Here is a 12,488-nt window from a genome sequence, read left to right on the forward strand (position 1 = left end):
TTGCGAGATCGAGAATTTATGACGTTTTAAAAGGGATATGCACCGTTGGCGAATTTTCGGAAACTTGCACTCAACTTAATGAACGGCTTTACCGTATATAATGTGTATGCTTATTGGATGGCTTTCGATCCGGAACGCTGTTTAATGATGATTGTCGGTGTGTGCGTGTGCAAAGATGGGTATTGTACGTGATGTATTTTTGTGTGTATAGTGTACTTTGGGAGTTGCAGGGAAATATGACAAATGCAGTGAAGCAAATGCACGTTGGAAAAATATGCAATTTCGTCGTGCGGCACATACGTAACGTGAGAAAATACGTTTTTCATACGTGATGTCCTCGTTGAAAAATAGCGTATGTGCGATAACGCTTCGGCAACGGCAAGATTTTACTTTTACTTTGTGTTTATGATTATATTGTTGTGTATTCAGTGATTTTTTTTATCATTGAATGTACATATGTGCATACATACATATGTATATACAAATTTAATAATTATATGTATATCTATTGTAGATATATTAAAAGATTGTACTATAATGATTTGTAAAGTAAAAAATAAGTAACAAACATTTAGTGCATCACTATGATATTAAATAAATTAAACAAATTAAACAAAATTCACTGAATTTGAATTAGTGTCATTTTTTGTTGTTAATACTCACTGAAAGTTTGAGCCATCTACATATGTACATATACAAACATACATACATACTGTCAAAATCAGTATTGAAATTGTTTTTAATTTTCCATATGAAGCAATTATGTAATTAAATAGCTTAAACATCGATTAAAAAAATTACACATATTTAAAATGGCAATGGTTCGATTATCTTTTTTATTATAGTTGTTACAATCGAAGTGTATTTTCCGTTGTTATTTATTCCAGTTGGCGTTTTATCTAATTTATTCTAGAATAAAAAATCAAATATATCGTAAATTATTACTCTAAAAGCGCAAATACACTTTCAACAATGTGCGTCATTTTTAATATTAAATTAAATAATTATTACATTAACAAATAAAACTTCACTATTTAGCCAGTGGCGTGGACTAGTGGTTCGCATATTATGCTTTTGAGCATAATATGCGAACTATTATTTTGAGTGGTCACGGGTTTGAGTTCTACTAGAGTTCCGCTGCTGGCCAGACCTTGGTTTGCGACTGCAGGTTGATCGTTTATTATCAGATTTTGCCAATTTTTATGATTTCCATTGAAACGTATCCCGTAAAATTGGCATCTCCTTTCCTATCTGTCTTGCTAATCTTAATTTATTCAGCATCTCGAAGTTTGCCAATATATACATATATATATATGTGGGCTTACCTCACTGGACCGAAAGTGAAACGCCCGAAAACGCAAATATCGGAAGGCAAAGATCGAAAATCGAAAGATCTTTAGTCGAAAGATAAAAAAGGGTCTCTCCCCCCGTCGTACATACTCACTTAATTTGCGCAAGCAGGATACAACATTAAATATTTCAGATAAATTAGATATTTCAGATAAATTAGATATTTCAGATAAATTAGATATTTCAGATAAATATATATGCCTGTGTAGATAAATATTATATACTACATACAAAGTGTAACTTTTTGGTTTCCTACAAATCACACATATAAAATTTAAATGTATTATTCAATTTGACTCTACTAATGTTACATGAAAAATATAATATAATGCATTAGCTGATGATTGGCTATCTTTTACATGGTTGAAAATTTGGCAAAAAAATTAAATAAAGCTCCGATCTTTTCCAAACTCCATTTACCAAAAGTTGATGTTTCCAGATGTATACCAAATTTGATGTTTCAAATTTTAAAACTATACATTTAAATTGCAGAAAATCTTACTTACATATATACATACATGCATGCTTAATATGTTTTACCATGCAATATTATATGTTTATTTCCTACGTTTATGTTCCATGTTTGTACGTGAACTTTACTACTGCTCGGAACGTAACTTTCTACTGTATTCGTTATATTATTTATGTGCATATTCACGTGTATAAAATTACCGTAATTATTTACGAGTGGAAAATATGATATTTTTTGATTAAAAATTATTATTAAGTCATTTTAATCATTATATAATTATGAGTAAAATTCACACCGTATCACTTGTTGCGTTTCGTTTTGGAACCGCGCGGTCTACGGTTGTCGGTTAATAAGCCGAACCGCGCCCGATCTGCATCCCATTATCCGGAACCGGATTACGAAACCGTCCACCGATGATCGAATCCGTCCGCTGAATATAAATGACCCGCGAAAATACCGGAAAAATGCGTGCATTTGCAACGAGAACACATCCAATCAGCCCGAAGGGATTAAGCGCCCGGTTTCGATACACCATGCATATACAAATATAGGTACATACATACATTTCAGATTTATAATAAATAAAAATATACATATACTTCTTATTAGAGTGCTCATTTCAGAATTGGGACGTTCGGATTATAGCTTGACACAGCAATTAGCGTATGTTTCGTCATGGTTATGTAAAGGGTTCGTTAGATATAATCTGCACGATGGAGCATTTAATGTCGCATTAGTAACGAAGGGGGTATGAAACGCAGTTTAAGCTCATCTGCTATTCAACTCTGATGCATTCAATATTTGTATGAGCAGGTGTGCATTATTTTACATGTGTTTGTTATTTATTTATTGATTTTTATTATGTAGAGATTCCGGATGCTCCGAGGGAATGCAATTTGGTCAACAACAGTGTGCCCTTTGAAGTCATATGCAGGCCTGGAGCTAATGGTGGAATTCCTCAACACTTCCTGTTGGAAGTTCTCGATGGAGTTCAAAATTCGATTCGCAGCACTCTACCTCCTATCAACAACGAAGAAAATGAAATATCTACTATGAATGATCAGGTATATGAAATAATAACTGAATTTCTTTATATGACACAAAAATATATTGTGCATTGATGAATACATTCAAATTCTTGTTTTGTTGTTTAAATCTAGGGAACTTGGCCAGCTTCGAATCCAGTGACACTTTACAAGGAGACTGGAGATAGTCCAAGGTTTGCGCTTCGGGGCCTCAGACCGGGACACAAATACGGACTTTTAGTATACGCGGTGAATGCCAAAGGAAAATCTTCCCCAGCTATAATCCAAGACATAACAGTTCCAGAATCACTAGCAGGTATAAATATTTAATAATTAAATTCATCGATAGGCACATACGTTTATCTGTGGGTTAATTGTGTATATTTAATGATGACGGAAGTCGGTGTGCTGTTGCATCGGAATGCATCGACTCGGTGCATCCGTGCACAATTAGCGTGCTCCGTATATCCGCACATTGCCATATTGTGTGACCCATAAAGCGACATGTGCTGCCATTTCGCGCGCGCGTGACCTGTCGGCCATCTTGTTTACGGGCGGCCGCCATCTTGTTGGGGATCATCATGCGCGTCAATCGAACATTTCACACGCCAAATTTAGTTTAATAGAGATAAACCGACACGAAATGATACAAAAGACCAACTAGAGAGACGTTTGGGTGATTTTTTGATGAATATACCTCAAATTTTAATCAAAATATGTATTTTTTGACTAATTAAAGATATACTTTGTAAAAATAAGATTGAGATAATTCAGCAATTGTATCAGTTCCGCCTGAAAACTTGAAGTAAAGGTGAATATTGACTTACTTTTCGCCAAACAAGTACATGTACTGGATTCTCTATATGATATCTATGTACATACATAAAGTAGTTAAAACGCTACTTCATTTTTATCGATAGAAATATTTCCACAACGTCTATGAAGACTAGTTAATAAACAATTGAATTTTTTATAAAATAAAAGCTCAGGATCATATTTATGAAAAAACTGAACTATGTACATCGTTACATAGCCAGCAGTATGGCTCGGTGGTTGCTTTTATGTTTAGAGGTTACCAGGTTCGAGCCCATGCTAATATTTAATAGTGGTGGTCAGACTTGGACATGTGTGACTCCAAGTCAATCGTTTCTTATCAGAGTTTGCTAATTTATCTGATTTCATTGTGGAAAGAAAAAAAATGCAGATATTTGTCACAAAGTTACAAATATCTGAATTTGATTTATGTACAAGTCTAAATCCATATATGTCTCTATGGATTAATTAATTGTCAATTTCGTGTTATTCAGTCTCTCGAAATACAGCGATTTTTGTAATAAAAATGCTGCAATGTATGTAATTAATTGTCTAGGAAGGCACATTGGGGTCTACCTGTTAGGCCTTCCTGGTATATATGTATCTATATAAAAAATATATATATATATATATACGAGTCTTCAAATGATGACTAGCAACATATCTCAATGGTTAGCGTTTAATGCTAACAACTGAAGGGTTAAGGGTTTGAGCCCTGATCCAGTGTTGATGGCTAGGGATGCGGTGCATCCGCTCTAAAATCGCCAGACAAATTGAACGATAGATTAACGGACAAGTTCCGAATCTTGTCCGATTCCAAATCGATAAGTTCCGAATCTTGCCTTATTCAACTCTCCAGAAAGATCCAACTCAATTTGAATAATTACCATTTTAATAATTGCATCTGTGCACATTGAAAGGTTACTCGTCATCTGATGTGCAATCTATCATTCGAGAAAACGAGAATTGCGTTTAAAGCTGCCGTTCTGTTAATCTGTCGTTCTTTTGTCCGGCGATTTTAGAGCGGATGCACCAAACCCGCTGGCTAGACCTTGAAAATACATACATATTTGATGAGATCGATCCTTTCCTATCTGAGTTTGCCAATTTTCTGATTTCACTGTTGAAACGGTTCCTACCAAATTGGCCACCTACCCTCATTTGTCACCATCATTTCAATTTAATTTCAAATTTTTAATAATATTATAAATTTAAATATAGTAAATAAGTAAAAATTTGGCCATAGGAGAAATTTCGTAATGAGATTTGGTAAAAATAAAACTAGAATCACTCGAATGTATAGGTATTGTGTTGTATACCGAGTGTTGTATCAGATAAGTTAAGAAATTTCTGAGATAGTTGAATTTCTTGAAACTTTTCTGCCGGTTTGTCTATATATATATATATATATATATATATATATATATATATATATATATATATATATATATATATATATATATATATATATATATATATATATATATATATATATATATATATATATATATATATATATATTTATTTTTTTTATTTTATTTTATTTTATTTTATTTTATTGTCACAATCAATACACACTCGCCATTACAGATTTGCTCCAATGCGACGGGTGTACGTTAATGAAATACATAAACAATCAGAAATCAGAAATACAGTAATACATACATATAGAATCAGAATATATAGAATATAACAATTAATCAGAAATAATAATCATAGTGACATCTATGGATTTCAGATTACTGTGTATAATTAATACAAATTATACACAGGCAGATTTTTGTGACAACAGGATTAGATTTTTTTTAATACCAATTTTCAGGAACCGTTTCAGCAATGATCAGATAAAATTGGCAAACTCTGATAGAGAAACGATCGATTTGGAGTCACAAAACCCCCAAATCTAACCAGCAGTGGCGAGGACACGAACCTATGACCTCAGTGATGCTAAATATATACGCTATCACTAAGCCAAACTGCTGGCTATATATATATATATTTATATATATATATATCGTGTATTACCTTACAAGAAGCTACACGCCAAATTTGAAATTTATATATAAATACATACATATGAGAGTTAAAACTATAAATATTTATATATATATATATATATATATATATATATATATATATATATATATATATATATATATATATATATATATATATATATATATATATATATATATATATATATATATATATATATATATATATATATATATGTATACATATCTTTATATGAATGTCCATCTTGTGAAAAGCTTTATTTTATATAAAGTTAATCGAATTATTTTGGGGTTTTTTTATCATTGATTTTCGCACAATATGTCTATGTATAATAGTTGTAAGACAGAACCGATATAAAGTAAGTGCGAAAACACATCCATTATGAGATTTTTGTCCTTTTACTCTATCCACTCTATCAAACTCGACGTGTATCAAAAGGAAATGTCTCATCGACACGAAACAGGACTATTCAAATGCTCCCGAAAACCTGAAATACGGCTCAATCGCCCAAAAGGAGCAATATTGGACTTGTCATTTTCAGCGTCCCTTCTACCGACGTCCCGGTCCTTCCCGCGAGGATATAATACGACCAAACGGGACTGTGAGGAAACTCTCCTCGTCCAAAAGGAAACTCCTCGGCGATACGTCAACGCGTCTTTGTCAACGCTTTTATTCGGCTGCTGCTTTTATTCGACGTACTTTATTTTTTAAAAATTATTATTATTATTATCTCCGTTGTTGTTATTTATTTTTTCGTGTTCCTTTTTTTAATATTTTTTCGTTCACTTTGTTTCGTGTCGACGGGTCTTGCCGCGCTCGAGAGTCCTTTGAAGCTATTCGAGCTCTCTTGTAACGGTGTCAAATTTGAATGCGTATTCAAATCTAGGAGAAAATGAAAGTCAACATTTATGGATTAAACGAGGTGCTCTCTTTTTTATTTCAGCGACTGCGAATACGTATTAAAACAATGACAGTAAAGACTTTTCATTTTTTTTCGTAGCTACCCTTGTTGACTCCTTTGCAAAAGAGTGATCTAAGACTTTGCTCGACGTATGCAAATACTTCATATTTTCATTGTAATGATGTACTATGTATGTAATATAAAATATACGTTTTTTTTAAAAGCACTTCATTAAAAAAGGTGTTTACTAAGAAATTTTGACTGATTTCCAAATGTGTGTTAATCTCAACTCGAATGATATGAAATAATTACTATTTATTAACCATATTTAAAATTACATAATATATATAAAAACGGACGCGATGTATTAACGTTTGTGGGTATGTGTTTATGTATGTGGCGAGTACGTGGACAAGTATGGAGATTTAAAAAATAAACAAATTTTAGAATACCAGGAGTATACGCCTATAAATTACTTTACATATATATATATATATATATATATATATATATATATATATATATATATATATATATATATATATATATATATATATATATATATATATATATATATATATATATATATATATATATATATATATATATATATATATATATATATATATATATATATATATATATATATATATATATATATATATATATATATATATATATATATATATATATATATATATATATATATATATATATATATATATATATATATATATATATATATATATATATATATATATATATATATATATATATATATATATATATATATATATATATATATATATATATATATATATATATATATATATATATATATATATATATATATATATATATATATATATATATATATATATATATATATATATATATATATATATATATATATATATATATATATATATATATATATATATATATAATATATAACTTAATTTTAATTCGTGTCTCAATTCCTTTCTGAAGCCACCTTATTTTTGCTCTTACTACTCTTTTAAATATAAATGATAAAAATTTTAATGTTCGCTTTCTTTTCATTGGCATGATTTTTTTATCGAATTCCTTGAAATTTAAATATATGTATTTCAAAATCTATTACATAATATAATTCGCAGACTTAATTTATATTTCATTTAGTGTCAGAAGCAACGACGTGCAATCTCTATACTAAAGCACATTTACGCGTCGGCTGAAAGACACACAAAGGTCAAATGATTGTCGACATAATATTATGCCTAGTATAAACGATAAATCTTTAAATTGAATTCAATGAAATTTAAAAATATGTATTTCAAGAACTATTATATAATATAATTCGCAGACTTCGCTTAAAATCACGCAAAGAAATTTCCCAGATTTCGCTTCGAGACAAACGCTCACTTAATTTATACTTTATTTAGTGTCAGAAGCAACGACGTGAAATCTCTATACTAATTTGAATTTCGCTGACTTTACCTTAAAAATAAAGCACATTTACGCGTCGGCTGAAAGACGCACAAAGGTCAAACGATTGTCGGCATAATATTATTTAGGCAATTGGCAACCTTTAAAACTGGCACTAATTAAAAAAGCTATTCATTAATTTTCTGTATTGTTCATTTCAGATTACTTCTACAATCTAAACTCTGACAAGAAATCAAACGGCGACGAATTTAACCTATCGCCGCATCAGTCTATGGTTATGATACTCGGTGCAGTTATTGCAGCTGCATTCCTCATAGTTATAGCTATTATAGTAGCTACATCATTGGTATTATGTAGAAGAAGGACATCGTCAAGTTCTGGATTCTTCGGTTGCGGCTCTGATAAACGCCAATCTGGGTATGACTAAAAGTAATGTTTTATTCAATATGATTTATTGAATGATTTATCATAATTTTCGTTGATTTTTAGCTGTGGACCGTCTATGTATTCTGCTCCTGAGGACGAAAATGGATTCGCTCATTTCGGCACTCCAAATGTGATGATAAGACCGTGCGCCGATATAAGAAGGGACAGTCGTCGGGCTTCACGTGCCTTATCTTCTTTGATAGCTTCTCAAGAAGATCCTTTAGTGATGCAAGCCATGCCTGTTCAAGACGAGACCGATAATGATTCGGCTTCACCCAACGCGGAACTCATAAATCCCCAATTGTCCAGAATGGGATCTATCGACATACAAGACCCGGAATTGGACAGACGGAGAGTTCAATTCGTGCCGTACAGTGTAGATTCTGGAGCTTATCCCGAAGAAGTTATATACCAAGCTCCGAATATAGTCGGATATCATCCGATGACACATCATCAGTTGCAGAGAATTGCTAGCCTCAGGCAAAGTTTGGACGTCCAACCCAGAGGTTCCAGGGATTTTGGAGTCGCCAGTTCGGATGCTGGAAGCGAAAGTTCAAACTTGGGTTCGAGGAATTCGGTGATGCCCATGTACGTTCCTGCTGAAAATTCAGGACTACAAATGGTTCAGATGATTTCTCCTCCTATTTACTGCTTGCCCAGAAACAATGATCAAATTCTGAGATTCAGCGATAATAACATCGCCAGAGTGGAGATTTCGAATAAGGATGTTGGAACTGTTGTTCGGTTTGAATTAAGCAGTGAGTTCAATTGAATAATTATACATATAAACATACATACATATACTAGATTAACATATGACTTTTTCTATTATTTTTATTTGTAGAACCTGATTTAATATCACAAGAAAATATACAAAAAATCGAATCTCCAATGCCAGCGTCACAAAATCAATCAGAAGTTACACAATGAAGATTTACTTCAGTCTAATCAAGTTGTAAAAGATGCTTGTTCCTTGTGAATATTTGATGTGTGTATTTGCGTACGAAACTCTGTATTGCAGTCGAAGCAGAGATTCTTAAGAACAATATAATATAATAACACCCCAGTTCCCTCATTCTATCACTGTTCAAATTATATTTTAATGTTACATATTAAAGCGTTCAAGTTCAAAAGTAGCTTAAAAGTAGCGAAGTTCGTCAAATATATTTATTTTATTTTTAGAATATTTAAGGAGGTCGAGAAATTGATAGTAAACTCCATTATAAGTGCTACAAAACACTTAAGCAAAATGAGGGATGATATTTTGTTGTTAAAAAAAATAGTAATTAGAATAGTTACATAAGAATTAGATAATTTTTACATGTTCCTCTAATTGTCACCGTGTAATTTATTTAATAAAACTTGACTGAACATGGTTAGTGCGTTTACCAAATATAAGTTCGGTCATTAATATACAGTATTTCTTAATTAATTTATTTTTCACTGTTAAGTAAATGTGTAGTACAAATCTTTGAAACTGTACTGACATGCACAGAGTACTCGCTTCCGGTTCCAGCGATTTATTTTAAATGAAGAAATTTTTAAATTTCGTCTGAGCGTCGCCGTGTAAAATTTATGAAATTCCAAAGAGCGAGTCCCACGCGATTTTTCCGCGTAGATTTTCCTCCGGTTTTCCCGTTCTACATCGAATCGGTATTTTAAAAGGCGAATCCATGTCAGCGAAAGCGAATGAAATTCCGCGAATAATAAAAATTCCCCGTTTTGAAGAATTTCACGCTTGTTTGCCGTATATACGTGTACCTATGTATAAGTGTACATATATATTATACATTGTTTTTTTTTATTATTTTATCTGGAAGAATTTTCTAGGCCGCTTTATTATTCGCATATTTTTTAATATGAAAACGCCGTCGTTTTGTTTATTTTTTCGCTTATTTTATTTCCGGCCAAGGAATATTGTATTCTTTATTATTTTTGATACTTCGCTTTTACGTCTGCTTTAAGGATTCCCATTTAGAACCAATAAAAGCGAGTACTTTTTACTTTATCTGCATTCAAAAGATCGAGAGGCAAAGTATTGTTTTTATAAGCTTACGAATTAAAATAACACTATTTACATTTAGAGTAACAGAAAAGGCAGGCCAAAAAGAATATACCTCTTATTTTATAATTTAATTTAAAGCGTGTTGATAATAATTTTATAATACATAATATTAATTTTACAGATTCAGAATAAGGAAATTTTAAGTGACTATTATTGTGGTCACGATATTTTTTGTAAAGCTAATAGAGTTATTAGCTTTACAAAAAATAGCTAGCTTAAGAGTTGTACGATTATATTAGGCTGCTGTTTTTAAAATAATATATCTATGAAACTAATGACCACACTTAAATTCCAAAACGTTTATGTAGAACTTTAGTTCTTAATTCAATGAAAAAAAATGTAGAATCTCTTGTACAAATTATAAAACATAATACATAACAGATGTTTAAAAGTAACTTAAACGTTTCGTTGTTATAAGAGTACGCCTAATTCCATGAAAGAAAATAATTTTTATTTATTTTTTTAACAATTAGAAGGTAATGTATGTGTTTTTTGAACGTTGTCATTAGATAGTTTTATATGTATTTTTTATATATATTATAAATTGATTTCGAAGTAAATATTTTTATAAATGAATATTGTGTGAAAAATATACATACTTACATGCATAAATATATACGATCTTTTTCGAAGTGCTATCGACTTTTATTTATTTATCATTATTATAATTTCGTTATTAATGCAAAGTCGTCATAATTTTGTACGGGATAATACATAGCGATCCCTGTGATAAATTATCTCGACGAAACAAATATCCTTTGGGCTCGCTTGTCTCCTTTAGTACTTTGACGGCACTAATTAAGCTGTGCGTCTTTCGATATTTCTTGCTATTATTCGTCTTCTCTCTGTTCGAGTTTCCAATTTCAAGAAACTCCCAGTCATATTTGATTACCGCAAACTTTGTGTCGCATTTAATATTAGCTCGATTCCATATTGAATATCTCTCTTCACAATGACGCGAAGTTTTGCGAAAGCGATGTATTTTAAGCACCAAAGAGCTGCAGATTAATTAATAAGATAATCACACTTCATCCGACTTTTGTTGAAAAATTAACAAAAAAACATATCTTAGAATATGTATACGCCTGCAAAAATGAATTTCCTGTAGAAATGAAGTTGCTGCTTTATAAAGTTTCATTTATTTCATAATTTTCTTGTACATCTATTTAGTGCTAAACGAGAAGAACAAGTATTCTTAAGTATAAGTATTCTAGCAATGTGAGAGACAGTAAGAATTTCTTGATAAAATGCTATAACCAGAGATACTTTTTTGTATACAAATTCATTTACTTCTTTTTTGCCATATCATCTTTAACATTTCTTTGTATAATAGTTACGCTACAAGATATTTTTCATAAACAAATAACAATTAACCGCAACTAGTTATTATTCATCAGGTCTAATTATAATATAAAAAAGCTTCATTATCTATTCTAATATAAGCCATTGCCAGGATCGGACCGAGGGTATATGGCGCCCCTAGGTAGATTGGATTTTAGCACCCCCTCCCCCTTAGTTATTTTCAATTAATAAATTTTATAAAAAGTTAATGTTGAAGAAAAATACATTTAATTATTTTTTTTATAAAAAATATGCACGTTAAATATTTAATATATACATAATATTGGAAAAATGAATAAAATGTTATTGTGGAACATATTTTATAAACTATTATACATACATAAAATTAAATTTAGAAACTATCTTTCATTCGAATTTTAAATTTTACAATACAAATAATAAAGAAACTACGTAATTATATATGTTTTAGTGTTGTAACCAATGACATATCATCGCATGGGTGTTGGTATATTATGTTATTAAATAAAAAAAATCAAAAGAAATGTGTCGTCGGTCATGTGTTCGATCTCGACGCGATTGATTTTTTTTCAAATACCTTTTAAATATATTTAATTTAATATTTATATTTAATTGTTAAATATGTAAAAAAATACCAACATAAAAACAATATTGTTTAAAACACCAATATAA

The 12,488-nt window shown here is 30.6% G+C and overlaps 1 protein-coding gene across 1 annotated transcript in view; it reads left to right on the forward strand.

The window, feature by feature from the left end:
- side (motor axon guidance molcule sidestep) overlaps positions 1–9,702 on the forward strand; it is a 225,977-nt gene extending 216,275 nt beyond the window's left edge. The window contains exons 13-17 of the mRNA XM_077440907.1: positions 2,690–2,886; positions 2,983–3,163; positions 8,206–8,422; positions 8,495–9,189; positions 9,276–9,702. Coding sequence (XP_077297033.1) covers positions 2,690–2,886; positions 2,983–3,163; positions 8,206–8,422; positions 8,495–9,189; positions 9,276–9,361 — 1,376 coding nt within the window. The 3' untranslated portion in view covers positions 9,362–9,702. The remainder of the gene's footprint in view (positions 1–2,689; positions 2,887–2,982; positions 3,164–8,205; positions 8,423–8,494; positions 9,190–9,275) is intronic.
- The last annotated feature ends 2,786 nt before the right edge of the window (positions 9,703–12,488 follow it).

This window comes from Arctopsyche grandis, chromosome 11, assembly GCF_051622035.1.
Source record: "Arctopsyche grandis isolate Sample6627 chromosome 11, ASM5162203v2, whole genome shotgun sequence".
NCBI classification, from domain to species: domain Eukaryota; kingdom Metazoa; phylum Arthropoda; class Insecta; order Trichoptera; family Hydropsychidae; genus Arctopsyche; species Arctopsyche grandis.